The 20,520-nt window shown below is 35.1% G+C and overlaps 1 protein-coding gene across 1 annotated transcript in view; it reads left to right on the top strand.

The window, feature by feature from the left end:
- EYS (eyes shut homolog) overlaps positions 1–20,520 on the top strand; it is a 1,642,163-nt gene that overhangs the window by 569,596 nt on the left and 1,052,047 nt on the right. Inside the window, exons 18-19 of the mRNA XM_029223300.1 lie at positions 10,399–10,570; positions 11,521–11,599. Coding sequence (XP_029079133.1) covers positions 10,399–10,570; positions 11,521–11,599 — 251 coding nt within the window. The remainder of the gene's footprint in view (positions 1–10,398; positions 10,571–11,520; positions 11,600–20,520) is intronic.

The following is a 20,520-nucleotide window of genomic DNA, read 5'->3' as shown; positions in this document are numbered from 1 at the left end:
TTTCCCTTGCTGCTTTTAATAGGTTTTCTTTGTATTTAATTTTTGACAGTTTGATCAATATTTGTTTTGGCATATTTCTCCTTGGATTTATCCTGTATGGGACTCTCTGTGCTTCCTGGATTGATTAAATATTTCCTTTCCCATATTAGGGAAGTTTTCAACAATAATCTCTTCAAATATTTTCTCAGTCCCTTTGTTTTTCTCTTCTTCTGGAACCCATATAATTCGAATGTTGATGCGTTTAATGTTGTCCCAGATGTCTCTGAGACTGTACTCCGTTCTTTTCATTATTTTTCTCTATTCTGCTCTGCAGTAGTTATTTCCACTCTTTTATCTTCCAGGTCACTTATCTGTTCTTCTGCCTCAGTTATTCTGCTATTGATCCCTTCTAGAGTATTTTCAATTTCATTTATTGTGTTGTTCATCATTGTTTGTTTCATCTTATTTCTTCTAGGTCCTTGTTAAATGTTTCTTGCATTTTGTCTGTTCTATTTCCAAGATTTTGGATCATCTTTACTATCATTATTCTGAATTCTTTTTCAGGTAGACTGCCTATTTCCTCTTCAGTTGTTAGGTGTGGTGGGTTTTTATCTTGCTACTTCATCTGCTGTGTGTTTCTTTGTTTTCTCAGTTTGCTTATCTTACTGTGTTTGGGGTCTCCTTTTTGCAGGCTGCAGGATCATAGTTCCCATTGTTTTTGTTGTCTGTCCCCAGTGGCTAAGGTTGGTTCAGTGGGTTCTGTAGGCTTCCTGGTGGAGGGGACTAGTGCCTGTGTTCTTGTGGATGAGCCTGGATCTTGTCTTTCTGGTGGGCAGGTCCACGTCTAGTGGTGTGTTTTGGGGTGTCTGTGGACTTATTATGATTTTAGGTAGCCTCTCTGCTAATGGGTGGGGTTGTGTTCCTGTCTTGCTAGTTGTTTGGCAAAGGGTGCCCAGCACTGTAGCTTGCTGGTCGTTGAGTGAAGCTTGGTGCTGTTGTTGAGATGGAGATATCTGGGAGATTTTCACCATTTGATGTTATGTGGAGCTGAGAGGTCTCTTGTGGACCACTGTCCTGAAGTTGGCTCTCCCACCTCAGAGGCACAGCACTGACTCATGACTGCAGCACCAAAAGCCTTTCATCCACACAGTTCAGAATAAAAGGGAGAAAAATTAGAAAGAAAGAATTAGTAGAAGTAGAAAGAAAGAAAGTAAGAAAGAAGGAAAGGAGGGAGGGAGAGAGGAAGGAAGGAAGGAAGGAGGGAAGGAAGGGAAAAAAAAAGAAGATAAAGTAAGATAAAATAGAATAAAGTTATTAAAATAGAAAATAATTATTAAGAAAAAAATTTTAAAAAAACAAAAAAATAGACAGAACCCTAGGACAAATGGTGGAAGCAAAGCTATACAGACAAAATCTCACACAGAAGCATACACATACACACTCAGAAATAGAGCAAAAGGGGAAAAAAATCATAAATATTGCTCTCAAAGTCCACCTCCTCTATTTGGGATAATTCGTTGTCTATTCATGTATTCCACAGATGCAGGGTACATCAAGTTGATCGTGGAGCATCCTCTGCTTATGAGGCTGCTGGGAGAGATTTCCCTTTCCCTTCTTTGTTCTCACAGCTCCCAGGAGCTCAGCTTTGGATTTGGCCCCGCCGCTGCGTCTATGTCGCTGGAGGGCGTCTGTTCTTTGCTCAGACAGGACGGGGTTAAAGGAGCAGTTGCTTCGGGGACTCTGGCTCACTCAGGCTGGGGCGAGGGGTGGGGGAGGGAGGGGAACAGGGTGCGGGGCAGGCCTGCAGCGGCAGAGGCCAGAATGACGTTGCACCAGCCTGAGGTGCTCCGTGCGTTCTCCCAGGGAAGTTGTCCCTGTATCCCGGGACCCTGGCAGTGGCAGGCTGCACAGGCTCCCTGGAAGAGGGGTGTGGGTAGTGACCTGTACTCACACATAGGCTTCTTGGTGGCAGCAGCAGCAGCCTTAGCGTCTCATGCCCGTCTCTGGGGTCCGTGCTGTTAGCCGGGGCTCGCACCCGTCTCTGGAACTCTTTAAGCAGCGCTCTTAATCCCCTCTCCTCGCACACCAGGAAACAAAGAGGGAAGAAAAAGTCTCTTGCCTCTTCGGCAGGTCCAGACTTTTTCCCGGACTCCCTCCCGGCCAGCCGTGGTGCACTAACCCCCTGCAGGCTGTGTTCACACCCCAACCCCAGTCCTCTCCCCGCACTCTGACCAAAGCCCGAGCCTCAGCTCCCAACCCCGCCCACCCCAGCGGGTGAGCAGACAAGCCTCTCCTGCTGGTGAGTGCTGGTTGGCACCGATCCTCTGTTCGGGCGTCTCTCCGCTTTGCCCTCCGCACCCCTGTTGCTGCTGTGCTCTCCTCCACGGTTCCAAAGCTTCCCCCCTCCGCCACCCGCAGTCTCTGCCCGTGAAGCGGCTTCTAGTGTGTGGAAACCTTTCCTCCTTCACAGCTCCCTCCCACTGGTGCAGGTGCCTATTCTTTTGTCTCTGTTTTTTCTTTTTTTTCTTTTGCCCTACCCAGGTACGTGGGGAGTTTCTTGCCTTTTGGGAGGTCTGAGGTCTTCTGCCAGCGTTCAGTAGGTGTTCTGTAGTAGTTGTTCCACGTGTAGATGTATTTCTGGTGTATCTGTGGGGAGGAAGGTCGTCTCCCGCGTCTTATTCTTCTGCCATCTTCCCTTCGTCCTCACATGCCTTTCTTGACTTATTCATTTAATATGACTTAAGAACAATAAGGGAGCAACATATATGAATTGAAATATTGTTTTTGCTTGTCTTAGAAATTTTGTCAAGGGTATTTTGAATCTCCTCTTCAAAAGTTCCTTCTAATGGCATAGTAATTGTTTTTATGATCTTTCCAATGAACTATGAAGTATTCTCCTGTCAAGCCCCATTCTTGTGGTAATGAAGTCTATGAGACAGACGCCCTCATTTAATCCTGGATTGATATTGAAGAGTTCCCCCCCCCATCCTTTTTATACAAGAGGTATGAAAAGATGAGGGGAGACAAGATTCAAATGAAATCATTATTATCTTTATTATTTTTTATCATCAAATATTTATTGATACCTGTCCTTTGCCCAAAGCTCAAAGGACTATTGTAATGAATTTTAAAAGCCTTTGTCCAATCTTAGAATATTTACACACAGAAAAATAAAGCATCAGTAAAAGTTCCTTGGAGAGCTTTTGAAAATAGACATTGGGTTGCACAATATCTCCATAAAATCTTTCCAAACAATGAGAATATTAGCAAAATGGTTGTTAATTAAATGCTTAATCCGTGCTTATTTAACCCAGTACTTGATAGATCATATACTTATTGACTGCCAATTCAACACTTAATAACATGGGGGGTGCCTTTGAGATCAATATATAATCTAATTATACTTGTTTTATGGCATTTGGAATATAAATTCAAACTTTATTTCACATGGTTTTATCTTTGTATCATCTAGCATTTCCATTTAAATATTGTAAAAATAATTTTCTTCTCTCTTTTCATATTCATATGTCCAACTGTTTCACTATTTTTACATATTAGTCATACGTTAAATTCCCTCTCTGATAGTTTCAACTTCTGCATAATGTTTAGGTCTCATTCCATTGATGATAGTTTGTTTCTCTTGTTTTTTTGAACACCTTATAATTTTTTATGGAATTACCTTTAAAGAACAAGATCATATGTTTCCTTAGATTATTCCTTAAAGAATGTCATGTACCAGAGGACCAAAATGGAAGCATTGTATATAATAGTCGAATTCTTTTAAGTATCGATAATAATAAAATATATTGTTATAAAATTCTCATCTTGGTTTAAAGAGGCTCTTATTCCATTATTTAATTTTGCAATTCAAAATGGTTACAAGTGGCAATTTGAATTTTCAAACTCATTGATTCCTAAGTTCATTATGTGATTATTATGTGCTTGTATTAATTTTACTAGGTCATTTGTAAATATTATCTTATTATGTAAGTTATAATCATTTTTTTAAATGTTACCATTATTTGGATGTATTCAACAGGAAATAGGCAGGTTATTTGATCACTGACAGCATGAAAAGATTTTTATTGGGCATCTTGTATAAAGTAAAAATAAATAGGTATAAGCTCTGTCATCAAATAACTAATAATCAGCTATGAAAGATAAGGCAATAATTCAAGCAAATATAGTTTAACTATAAACTGTTAAATGTTGCTAGCTATTTTTATTAGGAGATATCAGTGGAAATTTATTAAGTTAGAATTTTTGTAAGACCGGAATTAAAAACAGGCTTTATTTTTTATTTATTTAATATTTGTTTTTATTATTATTCTGTGAAAGAAATAAGGTAATCTGATAAATCGGGACTAAGTTAGGCTAATAGGACAATCAAGGGAAAAATATATTTAAGAGATGAGTGCCAAAGAATAGAAAAGAATCATTTATGGAAAATTTTTCTGGAAATAATATTTCCAAAACATGGGAACAGCAAATACAAAGTCCCTGAGGCAAGATGAAGTTTAACTACAATCAAGAAACAAAAAGAAGATAAAAGTTTAGGTCAGGAGATAACCACACAAATTTACACCAGCTGGTCCCTAACTTCAAGTATGTGGATATATTCTTGAGGTGAGTTAGACATATATATCATCCAAAAAACAAAAAAAAAACGTTGACTCCAAAATTACCCTGGAAATTCTGAGTGAGACTCTTTACAAAGTCACAACCATATTAAAGATCACAGCCATAATTCTCCAAACTGCACTCTGGCCATCACTTGCAGGCATTTAATGGGGGTGTTTAACATCCTCTCTAAAATATTGGGCAGGAAGAACAAACATCCTAGCATGCCTGCACCGTGCACCTAGTGTCTAACAATTGAAAATTAGCTGGAGCTCACCCTGCTGATGGCTTTGCCGTTTATTTTTTTTACCTTTTATTGAGTCCCATCTCTTTTAAGAACTGGGATATATTTTTTGAGGGAAGTAAACTATAGGAAAATTCAACTGACAGAGATCATACTGTACTTGACTTTTCTGTTCTTTGCTACATTTATTTGTTGAGACAAGCGTCTGTTCTTAGCCTGTTTTTAATGGCTCTGTTAAATATAATGGACACACAGTAAACTGCACATACTTAAAGAGCACAATTTAAGTTCTGAAATATGCATATACCCATGGAACTGCCAAAACAATGAAGAAAAGGAACATATACACCACTTGCAAGTGTTTTTATGCCTCATTTATAAAGCACCTTTTTTCCCCCACATTCCACCCCTCCACATCCCCAAGTGACCACTGATATGTCTTTTTTTCACACACACACACACACACACACACACACACACACTGTATTTTATTTTTACAAGAGATAAATAAACTGACACCAAGCATTGTAAATGGATGACCACAACAAAAGCAACAATGATTGCAATTACCAAATAGGCAGAAATGGAGACATAACAATCCAGGCAGAATTATCAGGAGTAAACATGGATATAAGAAAACATAATGTTTAATTCTAATCTAGTTTTATGAAAGCAGTGGTCTTTACATCTACCTGTGCTTTAGAACCAGCTGGAAATGTTTTCTTAGTGAAGTTTGTCAGGCCTACTTCCCAGAGATTCAGAATTGGGAAGTTATAATTTTAAAGACTCCACAGGTGATTCTGTTATTCAATCAGGTTTGTAAACTAGGGGACTAGAGTAGTTGACAACATCAGAGGAATGGTAAGAAAGGCAAGGTTGACCCAGAGGCTAAGAAGACAACATTTATTTCAGTGTGCAGTAAAGGGTCCATAAAGTACTTTGTTAGGATAGCACATGTGAAATGAAAAGGATTAGGAATCAGAAAAGTCATTTTGGGAAATTTTCCAACATATAAGACTAATCAGTGGGGAGAAGTTGGGTGAAGAAGGCTTGGAGAGAAAGTAAGGGAAGGACCAGAGGTTGGAGAAGAGTTAGTTAGACAGATAGGTGATACATACAGAGAGATAAAGATGTATTTATTTACATATATTATTTGTCATAATGGTGATGGTGCATGTAAATATCTTACTGAACATGCTTCTCAATTTATATACTTTAATGGCTTATTTCTGCAAAGGATTTTTTATATCTGATGTGAAAATCTCTAATACAGAGACAGGCATTGAGGTAATCTGGTCAAGAGGGTTTTGACCCAGGCAGGGGCATGGAAAGTCCCCCAAATTACATAGGTAACCATCTACTCTGCTTAGAAAAGGAGTTGCCTATGTTATGAATGAAATTAAGAACTCTAATTTTAGAATAGCCAATTAAAAATCATCCCAAATATAAATTACTGTAGCCACAAGGCAAGCAACTGGATAGCAGGAAAGAACAATAGGTCAGACAACAAAAATCAAAACTTTCTTGTACTATTTCTTCTCTTGATAAACAAAATCCACAATGCTCATTGTTAAGTTATTGGGAAATATCTGTTACACTATGATGGAGGTAGGCTGTGATGATACACACCAAGTCAAAGAGAACTATGGAAGGAGTCCAGAACTATGGCTGGCACAAAATAGATGCTCAATAAATATGTGTTAGATAAATCAATGAGCAGCAAGAAGTAAGTGACATAATATAAGGCAAATCCAGCAAAGAACTGAGACAAATTTTGAACAAGCCTTTGGAAATGTCTAATAAATACTAATTATCATTTATTTTAGATTTGCTTGGATTTGTGGACACAATGTCAAAGCATTCGTATTTTAATCCCATGAAGAAGATAAATGAATGTGTCATTATAACAATAATGTATTATAAATATCATTTATTATCTTCTATGTACCCCTAGAAATGTATATATACTTCCCATATATCTGTAAACTGTTCTATAACATAGATATTTTGATCCACAGTTTACAGATGAGAAATTTGAAGTTTTGATGTCTTGGTAATTGTTTTTATTGCATTTAATTTTGGGTTACCTTTTTACTTTTGGAACAAGATAATGGTTTTCCATTTATGGTGTTGATATAAAATTTCTATTTTTTTCCAGATCTTTTAAGGTATAGTTGACAAAGAAACTTATAAGCTTTTAAAGTGCACAAGGTGATGATTTCATATACATACACATTGTGAAAGGGCCGCTCCCACATAGTTAATTAACCCATACAACACCTCAGAATTTTTATCTTACCTTTGTGTATATGTGAGAACATTTAGGTCCTATTCTCTTGACAAATTTCAATTATACAGAACAGCACTATCAACTTAGCTACCATGTTATACATTAGATCCTCAGGCCTTATTTAACTTATAGCTGAAAATATGTACCCTTTGGCCAACCTCTCCTTATTGTCCGTACCTCCCTGGTTCTGGTTCAGGCAACCATTTTCTTCTCTTTTTCTATGAATTGTTTGTTTGTTTGTTTTTGGTCCCACATACAAATGACATCATGCAGGATTTGTCTTTCTCAGTCTGACTCAGCTCACTGCTCTCAAGGTCCATTTGTGTTGTTGCAAGCAGCAGTCTTTCCTTCATTCTCACAGCTGGTAATTATGTACGGGGAGCTCATTTTGAACTGAAGTTCAACACTCTCCACACCTTCACGTCTTTTTAAGTTATCACGGAAGCTTCACTGCTTGAAGATAGAAAAAAATAGAAATTTCATTAAATAATTCCCCTTGACTACACAGGCAAGACAAGCCTTTCAGACACACACCTAGGAGGAATCACCTCATTCCAGATTCTGAGTCTCACCATTGCAAGGACTGAGATTTCAAGAATTGCTTTGTTCTTGCTTGGGAAGGGGCAGAGACTTCTGAGGAAAATAAGCAAACGAAAAGAAAAATTTTTTTGGCAGTGTGTGCAGCTTGCAGGATCTTAGTTCCCCAACCAGGGATTGAACCTTTACTTTTGACAGCGAAAGCGCAGAGTCCCAACCACTGGACTGCCAGGGAATTCCCACAAACAAACAAAATTGACATGAAAAACAAAATATAAACACACACACACTCACAACAATGACGTATTTACTTAAAAAGATTTCACTGAATTCCATATTAGACACAAAAACCATGCCCTAATGGAGCTAAGTTTATAATGGGGAAGAAAGACAAAAAGAAAAGAAAAATGAGTAAATCTCATAGAATGCCAGAAGGAGATTGTTTGCTATGGTGATAAAATAAACATAAAACAGGATAATGGTGATTATGGGTGAGGAAGGGGATGCAATTTTAAATAGTGTGGTCAAATAGGCCTCCTTGAGAAAACAACATTGGAATAAAGACCTGAAGAAATAAAGGAGTGACTCTTGTAAATATCTAGGAAAAGAGAATTCTAGAAAGAGGAACAAAGTATTTGAGGTCAGCGCAAAGACAGCAGAATAGCCAAGGGTGAGGGTAGAATAAGATGAAGTTAAAAAGTTAAAAGGGGACCTGACTTGTATGGTGCTCAAGGACTATAGTGTTAAAAAAGAAAAAAATAAATAAATAAATAAATAAGTGTTTACAGGGACAAAAATGTTCAGGTCAGTCAGTCATTACATTCTTATCCTCTCTGGAGGCTACTTAGGGGGTCAAAGTATCACCACAGCTTAATTAATGAATAAAGCATCAGGTGAGAAAGTTCCTCAGGTAATGTTGGTGATGTGTTCTCCAGCTACACTGACACATGTTTGCCCTCCATGGAGATGCTTCTCCTTTCTCCAAATAGCACTGGATGCACCCTAAACAATTCTCTTTATAACTCTGCCTCTCAACCCTACTTTTGTGTTAAGTAGACCACTTCTTCTTAACTGAAATTTCCATCACTGATTTTGCCAGCATTTGCACATAGTCCTACAGAAAAACTTTTCACTTATCTTCTTAATTGGAATAATATGTCTCTGGAAACACCTGTTATCACTTATTTAATATAACATAGTTGTATTGATAAAATTTGTCTCAGGAAAATGATAATAATCAAATGTTAAATGTGTACAAGGCCCTGGGCTAGTTGTTTAAGTACATGGTTTTAATTATTATTCCAATAAACCTATGATATACTAATAAATGATCCTCATTTACAGTGAGAAGTTTCAATGATCGTGCCTGACTAAATATTAATATAGTCACAAATAGCTGCCATTTCCTGAGGGAGGACCATTAATTCCCATCTCATTTATGTTGGGCTTGGTCATGTGACTTGGATTGGCAAATTAATATATGTAGAAGATTTAAGAAGCAGTGTATGTACATTTTTCCTTCTTCAACAATGCTAAGTACCCTTTTCCTTCTTCAACAATGATGGCAATCACCCAGATAGAGGATGCTCCATTAACCTGGGTCCCAGTGTGAAGATAATATAAACTGGATCTGTAGCTCACCTTTGCCATGGAATACTAGTGAGAAATAAGCCTGTGACATGGGTCACTGAGACATAGAGAAGTAGGTCCCTTTTTATTATTATTACTGCAACCTAATATAGTCTGTTATGTCTGTTTATTCCACACCCTGAACTAAATCTTGATGGTCTTTTTAAATATGGATGCAGATTTGACTAATTTACATATATTAATTTTATGGTATCATTAATATCCGAAGTTCTATATAGGTAGTGACAGTTACAGTAAAAAAAAATAAGATGTAACCATTAAAAATAGAATTTTGACTTGAAAACTGATTATCTCTAAAAAAATTTCCAAAAATATTTTTTTTGCATTGGAAGTTTCATTTGCAATAAATCACAGACTCTCCTGGTGTGACCACTCTAAATAGCAGTCACTTAAATAGAAGTTCTGATATGGTATATAAATAAAGTTATGATGTCACCTTATGAAACAGTTGCATATCTGCCAATCGCTCTGTCCCCAAACTTTTACCTGATATCCAAACAAATACTGAGATAGTCTTTCAAACTATTTATTTGAAACTATTTATTTGAAACTTTATTTTTTTTTTTTTGGCCTTCAAAAACACTTCAAAAACACTAGGTATTTAGGCAAAGTTAGATTACATTTAGAAATCTTAGTTCATTATTGGCTTATTTCATTATTCATCATTGACCCACTAAGACCAAATATAGAAAATTCAAACTTTTAACACCTGTAGATAATAAATGTTTGACTATCAAGGATCATTACCAAAAATAGTATAAATTAGTATTCACAGTGACAACTTGATGAAATTCATTACTTCACCTATATTTTTAATAAACAACTCCTCACTCTAAAAACAAATCTTTTAAGTAGATTAAGCTTGTGCTTTGTTGTCCTCATTCACTTTAAGTTAGTCTGAGAGTTCAGAGACCTAAACATGTTTAACCTTGAAAAACTGTTCTTTTTCACTATAAGATGTCAAATTATCTTTAATGGAGGGAGTCCTGATTTCTTGGTGACATTTTCTATAATGAACAAACTTTTGAGTTTTGCATTTAAATAGCCTGTTTTTTTTGTCTTTTCTCTTCTAATGTAGGCATCGATTGTGAAGTAAATATAGACGAATGTCTATCAAAGCCCTGTCTCCGTGACGGAACTTGTATTGATGGCATAAATCATTACACCTGTGACTGCAAGAGTGGGTTTTTCAGAGTACACTGTGAAGCAAAGGCAAATGACTGCCTCTCACATCCTCCTCTACATGGCAGGTAGCTATTTTTATTCTTCTATTATTAAATCTAAGAAGGCAAATTTAACTCACTATATTTAAAACTGAATCTCAAGGAAAAGTTGATAAAGGTAATTTTAATTATGCTTTTTCATAAAACAAGAGCTAAGTACAGTTAAGATGACAGAGGCTGCCCGTTTAACTTAATGAAATGCACTGATACATTATCTCTGCCCTTCTTTTATTTCTGCTCATTAGCATAAAGTAATTTTCAATAAATGTGAATTAATTGGACTTTAATAATCTTAAAAGTAATGCTCACAGTAATAGTAGTAACAGGTAGGATGATGAGAGATTCTATTATTTGTTCTGTGGAGGGATAATACCACAAACTTAGTATTTAAAATGTTCCTAAATAGACCGGTTCTTTCATCCCTATTTGCAGATAAGACATTTTGTGAATCTCTTTATAGAGTTGTATAATAACTATTCTGCTCATGGATAGAATATTAGTTTATGCAAATCTAGAGTGGGGATATTTCTAGAAGATGCAGGTGACAAGGAGGGATGACTCGAAGAGGCACACAGCTGCCTTCCGCAGCACCATTTTTCTTTCCTAGTCTTGCTACAGACTTTGTAAGCCAGAGAGAGAGGATGAAGATGGGTAATTCACTACAGTGCCGTTTGGCCCCAGCTGATTTCAGTTTCCTACATAAGCCCTAGACATACTTTTTTATCTTTTCAAGCTGTTTTTTTTTTCTTCCTTTCCATTGCCATGGGGAAGATCGCAAAAATGAGAATTGATTTGTTCTTTCAGTCCAGTCACCTTGAAGGATAAGAAAGTAGAAATAGACTCTGCCTTCTATTGCTCATGGGAATGTGTTTTTTTTTCCTGACCTGGAAAAGAAAAAAAAAAAATTAAACAGTCAACTCTCTTGAAATTATGCTTTCATTGCCTTACTTATTTAAAAACATAATTCTGTGTTTCAGATGCATAGATTTCATTGATAAGTATCAATGTTCATGCAGTGCAGAATGGACTAGCTCAAGATGTAAGATCAAGATTAATGTAAGTTTTATAATTTTTACTAAATTTAAATTAATTTAAAAGAAATACAAAACAGTTAGCAGATATGTGGTCCTATCAAAAAATCCATAAGACATTTGGTCCACACCAAAAGTTCCTTGATATTTGGTCCTGTCCAAAACGTTGTGAAATGGGCCAAATATGCTCTTGGACGTATCCTGTGGGAAACAAGTTATTTGCTGTAGGTCTCAGAATCATTATTTCAGCACTTACTGATTATTTAAGTGCCTCTCACCTTTCCTTTGGAATTTCTTTTTTGGAATCTTTGCTGACTCCAAACAAAACTAAAAATCATAGCTCTTTCACCTCCCCCTGCCCCGTCTATTGGTATCATAAACTTCTGCAATATGGAGTCCTCAATCAACTAAATCCTGGAAGTGGCCATTATTCAAAGAGCTCAGAAGGCTTATGATTTGCCATCTGCCTCCCCCTCTCTGATCTTAGGACACACAGGTGTCTGTGGATGTGTAAGGATGAGGAGATTAAATGGATCCATACACAGGAAGGAGAAAAATAAGTACTGGATGGATGTACCAAGAGATGGGTACATGTAGAGAACCTTGACACCAACAATGCTCTCAGAATCTGTCTTCTGATCTTCAGGCATAAGACCTGACATGATTGACACATGCTATTTTATGTGGAATGTGTCATCTGCAGAGAAGTTTTGGTTACCTGAAGTTTAAGACTATTCATAGTGGATGAGAATCTCATGTGCCTTCCTGGATAATGAGAAGTTCTTCCAGGTCCTTCCTGGCTGACAATGACATGGTAAAGGAAGGAAGCACAGGCACGAAAGACAGCCTTTGGCATTGTGAGACTATAGATATTTTATTTAAATCCTTCGTGTCTCTTTCCTTTATCAGTAAAATACAGTTCTTATACTGCAGGATCATTGTATGATGATACACATTAAATGTGGTTGATACTCAGTAAATGATGTTTTTGGAGGGAGAAACAGAATTGAACTGCAATTTTGCTAGTTACCTTCTGTGTGCTCTAGGACAAATTACTTGCAATCTGAAATCATGTTTTATCTATTCAATGAGGGAAATCATAGGAACTACCTCTTATGTTGTTGTGAGAATTAAATTAGATAATGAAGGTAAATCAACTAGCACATATTTTGACACATTTTTGAAAGCCTAATAATTTATTGACATTTTGTGGATTTAATTCTAGATAGTGAAAGCCACACTTGATGTGGAGAAGGAGATGTTGTAATTAATAAATTCCCTGGTAGAAGATGCAGGAGGCATGTATCTTGTCTGCACTGTTGCATGTGTTGCCTGTGATAACCTCCAAAACCCTGTCTCTTGGTAGTGCAAATGTGGTATTTGTCTTCTGAATTAAATATATAAATAAAGAAATATTTTCTTTCTTATATGAATTTATATATATTCATACCCACACACCCACTATTATGAGAACAATTGTTTAATGCTACCTATATGTTTCTAGATGGTTTTTCATAATATTTTTATTTTAACATAAAGTTGAACTCATCATACTCCTTATTCAGTGACTTTTGGTTTCACCTAGTGTATCTTAGGGACCATTTCATTATAATACATGGAGCCATGACTCAAACTTTTCAGTAGCTACAAAGTGTTCCAAATAAGTGTTGAGGAACCACACTTATTTAATGAGAGTATGAGCATGCCAGCTTCCCTAGATCCTATCAAATGAAATCATTTTTTTAAAGTGTTGACTAATTTGATGAGGCAAAAGTAGCATGTCACTATTTTGATTTATATTTCACTGGCTTATTATGAAGATTGAACACATTTCCATATGATTATTCGCCACCTGTATTTCTTTGTGTGAGCCTTGTTTACTCACAGCCTTTGACTAACAGTATTTTTCTTTTGACTTGCCTGCCTTTTTTGGTTTTTATATACTATTTAAAATTATGGATAAAATCCACTAGATTCTGCAAAATTACAAATCTTGTCTAGAGTGTGACTCTTCTTTCTTTACAAAACTTGTAAAATTATGAGATTTTTGTATTTTTCTTTACCTTTTTCTTTATGATACTATGCTTTGCCTCTCTCTTTAGAAGGTCCTTTTATACACCAATATTTAAATTATTTTCTTATATTCTCATTTATTACAATTTTATGATTAACAACACTTTTAGTCCTTTAATCCATTGTGAATATTTTGTTATAATTGATAAAAAGAAATATAATTCTTTTTTCAAAAATATAATCAATTTTCCAAGAACTTTTACCAAAGTGTCTATTATTTCTGGATTGTTTTGGTATGCCTCACTTTTTTATACACTAATACCTATATATGGGTCAATTTTAGGACTATTTATTCTGTTCTTCTTTTTTAAAATCTTATCCTGCCATCTATATTAATTATTATAGTTCAATAAAGTTTTTTTAACTGTCTTTTTACTAACACTGTAAGTACATTCCAAATGTACTTTTGGTCATTCATTCTGTAAATATTAAAAATTTATTATTTATGAAAAACCAAAATACAGTAATTATCAGATATACCTCCTGCCTCACGAGCTCCATCTGGAGATATGGATAAGGGGTATAGATATGTATCTTACTTAGCTCACCTATTTTTTGTAACTTTCTCTATGTTGCAATGCCCAGATAACAGCTTCTTTTTTGTTGCTTTTTTCTTTTAATTTCTAAATTAACTTTATTGTGGTATAATTTAAATACAACAAAATGCAACCATTTGGAATGTACAGATCAAAGAATTTTGACACATGTATACACTCATGTACTCACTACCACAATCAATATATATAACATTCTATTATCCTAAAAGACTCCTGTGTCCCTTCCCAGTCAATTTCCAGCCTGCACCCCTGATCCTAGACAATTCCTGAACTGCTTTCTATCACTATAGACTAGATTTACTTTTTCTAGAATTTCATATAAATGAAATAATAAATTATGCATACTTTCATGCCTAACTTCATCTAAGAGATTCTTCCATGTCATTGAGAATAGCAGTAATTAATTCCTTTTAATTGTTGAGAAGGGCCATATTGTATAATACATGATCTTGTTTATCCATTCATCAATTGATGCATATTTGCATTGCTTCCAATATGGAACTATTGTGAATAGTTGCTATGAACACTTATGAACACATTTTTTTGAACATATGTATTCATTTATCTCATACCTAACAAATGAAGAGGAAATAGGCAGTCTACCTGGAAAAGAATTCATAATAATGATAGTAAAGATGATCCAAAATCTTGGAAATAGAATAGACAAAATGCAAGAAACATTTAATAAGGACCTAGAAGAACTAAAGATGAAAGAAACAACAATGAACAACACAATAAATGAAATTAAAAATACTCTAGATGGGATCAATAGCAGAATAACTGAGGCAGAAGAACGGATAAGCGACCTGGAAGATAAAATAGTGGATATAACTACTGCAGAGCAGAATAAAGAAAAAAGAATGAAAAGAATAGAGGACAGTCTCAGAGACTTCTGGGACAATATTAAAGGCACCAACATTCGAATTATATGGATCGCAGAAGAAGAGAGCAAAAGAGAGGGACTGAGAAAATATTTGAAGAGATTATAGTTGAAAACTTCCCTAATATGGGAAATGAAACAGTTAATCAATTCCAGGAAGCACAGAGAGTCCCATACAGGATAAATGCAAGGAGAAACATGCCAAGACATATATTAATAAAACTATCAAGAATTAAATAAAAGAAAACATATTAACAGCAGCAAGGGAAAAACAACAAATAACACACAAGGGAATCCCCATAAGTTAAACATCTGATCTTTCAGCAGAAACTCTGCAAGCCAGAAGGAACTGGCAGGACATACTGAAAGTGATGAAGGAGAAAAACCTGAAACCAAGATTACTCTAACCAGCAAGGATCTCATTCAGATTTGATGGAGAAATTAAAACCTTTACAGACAAGCAAAAGCTGAGAAAGTTCAGCACCACCAAACCAGCTTTACAACAACTGCTAAAGGAACTTCTCTAGGCAAGAAACACAAGAGAAGGAAAAGACTTACAATAGCAAACCCAAAACAATTAAGAAAATGAGAATAGGAACATACATATCGATAATTACCTTAAATGTAAATGGGCTAAATGCTCCCACCAAAAGACACAGATTAGCTGAATGGATACAAAAACAAGACCCATATATTTACTGTCTACAAGAGACCCACTTCAGACCTACAGACACATACACACTGAAAGTAAGGGCATGGAAAAAGATATTTCGTGCAAATTGAAAACAGATAAGAGCTTCTGAAGGGCATTCATGGATTGATGTTTGAGTCTGTATTTCTAGTCCAAAGAGACAAGAGCAGTGGTGAAACACAGGCAGTACTGATTGAAAAGAACTCTCACATCAATATGTATCTGAAGCTCCTGGGAAAGTGTAAAAGCAAAGTTTATGTTAGGGTTTCAGAGGGTAAAACACAAGCAAAAGTTTTTGTTGCCAACCTGATAATTTGAAGCAAGCTTAAAAATGTTAGAATTAATGCTAGAGAAAAGCAAATGCATGATTGGGTATGGAATGGATGCCATGGTTAGTGAAACATGTAGTTCAACTCTGAGTACACAGAAAAGAGAGTAGAGTAATACGGAAATCAGGTATTTTCTTTTCTACTTTGTTGGGACTGAGAAGGATAAATACTCTAAGGGAGAAGTGTTTTGTTTTGAATATAAAATTATGTGTGTTAAGTACTAAAATGTTAAAAAAAAAAGATTCTAGAATAAAAAGAGTAATACATTCTCAGATGAAGAAAAACTAAGAACTAATCATGTGTAGAAGGACTAAAGGAAGTTTTCTAAACAAAAAGGAAATGAACAAAGAAAAGAACTAAATGTGTGTGTGTATCTGTATTTCCTCAAGTGTAAGCTGAAATTTATATGGGGCTTTTTATATAGTAAGAATTTTACCTTTTGTCTATCATATACATTATGTACATTTTCTCATTTTTTTGTTAATATTTAATTACTATATAGTGGATTTTTTTTTTTTGTGATAAGTGGGCCTCTCACTGCACGAACCCGTGTCCCCTGCATCGACAGGCAGACTCTCAACCACTGTGCCACCAGGGAAGCCCTATATAGTGGATCTTGACATTCAAGGGCTTTCTTTTTGTGTATCCAAGTGTACTGATACTTTTTCCAAAGGTTGGATGATTTGTGGCACGTTTAATAGGGACTTACTTGAGTTCTTCTAGTATTTGTCTCACCTTTTTATTCGCAATTAAGAGATTGGTCCATCAGTATGATTTTCAGCATAAGATTTGAGTTGGGATCTCCCACCAAATGCTCATCTATTTCCCACATGTCATTGTAGGGAATATTTATCTACTTTGATTGAAAACGCATGTTTAAAATAAGGGACATATCATAAATGGTAATATTTGTCACACACAGTTTCACTTTATCATTGCAGATTATTCTCCATTAATATATATAGTTCTACTTTATTCTTATTAATATTCCATTGTATGGAGGCTTCATATTTATTTAACCAGTACTCTCTTGATGAAGATTTAAGATATCTTAAGGTTATTGCCCTTAAAAATTATGTGTTTTAGATGTAGAATTTTGAGTTTTTTTCATACTTTATTTCATGGTAGGAAATAATCATTTGTCCTTTGAAAATTCTCTTCATGCAAATTTGTATTTTTGTGAGTATATTTCCTTTTGGCTTCACAGCCTATTTCTTTCCCACTATATTTGTGTGTTTATTAGGAATCTCCTACATATTTTTCCTACGTATTTTCTCTATCTATTCCATTATTTGCCATGGGCCATAAACTTTGAATTGCCAGTATAAGGACAGACTTCCATCACTACTCACACAAGAGTGAGCCTTTCTAAATCAGAAGAGCAAAACAGGTAGGGAAGGGGGCTGCCCTTCCTTTCCCAGCCCCTCTTGACCACCAACACCAAACCCACATCCTATGCAGTGTTACAGAGTCCTTAGCAATGTTGAATCACAGAACTCTCAGTCTTTTGGACGTGTTCATGCTTGACCCCTCATTTTGCCAAGTTAGAGTACAATATACTACCATGATTATTAATATACAATTTAGATTTCTTTTGCAGCATTCTTTTCTTTACCTTAGGAAATAGGAGTGGTATTAAGTGTTAGCTTTTTTAATGAGTTTGGAACTTTACATTACCTTTAAGGAATCTTCACATGTTTCATGAATTTGGCATCATATCTAGTTTTAGCCCTGATGTACTTTTCTTTCCTATATTGATTCATTTGTGCCTTTTCAGGAAGTTTCTAAGACAATTGTTTTGTTTTCCTGTATTTCAGTGACCCTATTTCCTAGAAGTACTGTCAGACACATTTTCAATGAAGAAATAAAAATTAATATTTACTGAAACAATCCCAATTTTTATATTTCATAATCTTGTTTGATTTGTTGAAATAACAGTTAAAGAGTGTATTTTCTTTACAACAAAACATTCTATGTCTGATTAAATTGGGAATCAAACAAAATCTTCTCCCTATTAACTACTGTAGACCCATATTCAATCATGTAAGTTTTGAGAAAGAAAACAGTAAATAAAAATTATATTGGAAGTAAACATTAGGGATATTAAGTCTTTATCATATGCATTATTATATGTACACTTCCACAGCCAAGGAATCCCTTTGAGAGAAAAATCAAAGACTTGGTGGTACAATGAGCCTTAAGTTGGAATTCAGGGCAGTTAGTGTCTATGTGAGTTTATTCTGTTGTCCTCTTGCTATAAGACCTTGGTGAAGTCACTCTAACACCCTTTGGCTTGTCCTCATCCTTGTGAGTAAATTAAAATTGTTGGACTAGATTCTTGTTACCAATGTTTGGTTCATGAACTAGCAGCATCAGGATCACCTGGGGATTTGTTAGAAATGGAGAAACACAGGCCCCATCCCAAAGAGTTTCAATCTAAAATTTAACAAGCTATCCAGAGTATTCACATACAATTTAAGTTTTAGAAAGAGTACACTATATTGGTAAGTTTTATTCAGAGCTAGACAAAGTTCAAGAAATTCTATGAAATTTAATAGGTCTTTGCAGTGGATAAGGTAGGGCTCTAATGGGAACCATGTCCTGTTTCCACTCTTCAAATGGACAGTTCCATGTTTACTTGTTTAACATGTTTCATTTCTCTAAGATCTTATTTGAAGAAAGTATTAAAACAGCAGTTAAAAAGAAAACATATGATTCGATGAGACAAATGCTATGATAAAAATGATCTCAGATAGTAACTTTCTATACTTCAGGGAAGTTCAGAGATCTCAGGACAAAGTCTTGGATCTAAACTGTATATATATATATATATATATATATATATATATATATATATACACACACACACACCTCAGGATATAACACAACTGTCAGAGAGCTAACTTGCACATTTATTAGTCTAAACAGTCCACAGTGAATACATCATTGCTCTGTTATTCTTACAGTCTTGTACATTTCCTGACTTGGTGTTTTGAATACAAGTTGAGTGAATGTTGGGGTCTAGCTCAATTGTCTAGATTGCCCTGGTCTGCAACATTACTCCCAGCTTCCTCCTCTCTCTCTAAACATACCAGCCTTTTCTTTCTGTCATTTTCTGAATTAAATTTTAGTGAATTCTTCTTGGGAAGCACTTTATTATATTAAATAGAGTATAGCAAAGTAATATAAATAATGAAGAACAAAGGGAAAGGCATCTTCCTTAATTTTTGAAAGAGGAAATATCAAGAACTTTAAATGATAATTTGATTTTTCTAAAAAGAAATTGCTTTTGTATTTCCCATTAAGCCTTCTAATTAATTTAGTAAAAGATTCTTGTAAACCCTAGAGACAGAACTTTTGGCAGTCTAAAAACTATCTCTTTCTTCCCATTGGAAATATAATTCAATTAGTTTATGTAATGCTTTCTAATAAATCATTCTAAATATACCTTGCCTTAGGACTAAGAGGGAAACAGGTTTCCACGCCATTCCCTGTGGAATCCTACATCCATAAAAATAACTGCAGTACCTGCCCCAAGTCTAAGTGCCTTTGGTTGTCCTTAAGGAGTTCACATTTTCAGCAAAAGTAGAATACCAGAATGGTATTCATTTATTAAAAAAACATACATTTAACTCTATCACTTAGGCGAATGTAAAAGATCACCATCTGGGTTGCAAGCATAACTTGAGTTTTATACTCAAGTGCACAGCCAATTTCTTATTGAAAATGACACTAATTAAACTCTTTGGTGATTTTGACAAACCTTTAATTTTCCATTTGATGCATGATATGAATGCAAGGGCTCCCACATTAGCCTTGTCAGTTTGAGCTTTTACTGTTATGTTAACACTTCTTAAAAGTCACTAAATGTTTAGAAGCATTAGTGTCAACTAATGATAGTTCTAGGAAATATTACTTTTCAGGGTAAAATGTTAAAAAACTATCTCATGTTTGTATAGGTAATTACCTTTGAAGATGTACTAACTTGAGAACCCACAGTGCAAATGAATCATATTTGTATATATTCACTAACAAATTCTGTGTGGACAACATATTCAGAATACATTTTTAAAGTTTTACTAATGATGTCATAAAGTTCTATAAATTATTTCTCAGAATTATAGGTGCAAATCTTTTCAGAGTTATCATTACATTGTAAGCAGGTGTCATATCATGTTCAAGGCAACATGCTCTGTGCTTTCCAGAACACCAGCAAGTATATAATATCTAAAATATGAACTTAAGAAGTATATAGTATGATTTAGTAGACATTAACTATACTGAAAAACTCATTTTCTATCCTAAGCAAGTTCCAAATGACTGAAATAGAGGCTGACAAGGCCTTTGACCTTCAGAGTGTAAAGGAAAGAACATACTATTTACTGAACAGTTATTATGTCCCAGGAAGAGGGCTAA

Source organism: Monodon monoceros, unplaced genomic scaffold, assembly GCF_005190385.1.
Source record: "Monodon monoceros isolate NGI ecotype Baffin Bay Population unplaced genomic scaffold, NGI_Narwhal_1 Super_Scaffold_15, whole genome shotgun sequence".
Classification (NCBI taxonomy): Eukaryota; Metazoa; Chordata; class Mammalia; order Artiodactyla; family Monodontidae; genus Monodon; species Monodon monoceros.
Note: the sequence above shows the minus strand (reverse complement) of the source record. Positions and strands in the feature narration are given on the sequence as shown.